Source organism: Cariama cristata, unplaced genomic scaffold (genome assembly GCF_000690535.1).
Source record: "Cariama cristata isolate BGI_N322 unplaced genomic scaffold, ASM69053v1 scaffold6650, whole genome shotgun sequence".
Classification (NCBI taxonomy): Eukaryota; Metazoa; Chordata; class Aves; order Cariamiformes; family Cariamidae; genus Cariama; species Cariama cristata.
The window spans coordinates 2,848-3,090 of NW_009596273.1; the positions used below are offsets into that span (position 1 = coordinate 2,848).

The window sequence follows — 243 nt, forward strand, 5'->3', positions numbered from 1 at the left end:
CCAGTGGTCCTCGATGTGCCAACAGAAAGCGGAAAAACCCATCCCGACGTAGAGCCAGGGCACCTTCATCCCCGAAATGTCGGCGTTGATGTGACACAACACCGACTGCTTCAACACCGGCATCACGTTCAAATTCCAACCGCTGCCGGCGTACTCCTACCGAAAACGGGATAAGGACGACGTCGGATCCCTCCCACGGGTGACGGGGACGACTCCGTGGGTTTGTTTTTTTTTTTTAAATCC

At 54.7% G+C, this 243-nt stretch overlaps 1 protein-coding gene across 1 annotated transcript in view; it reads right to left on the reverse strand.

Moving 5' to 3' along the window:
- The window catches only part of LOC104165547 (lysine-specific demethylase 5C-like), a gene marked incomplete at its 3' end in the record, with an annotated part of 3,382 nt that overhangs the window by 2,840 nt on the left and 299 nt on the right, over nt 1-243 (reverse strand). The window contains exon 2 of the mRNA XM_009705203.1: nt 1-156. This exon is cut by the window's left edge and continues 13 nt beyond it. Within this exon, the coding sequence (XP_009703505.1) occupies nt 1-156 (156 nt within the window). The remainder of the gene's footprint in view (nt 157-243) is intronic.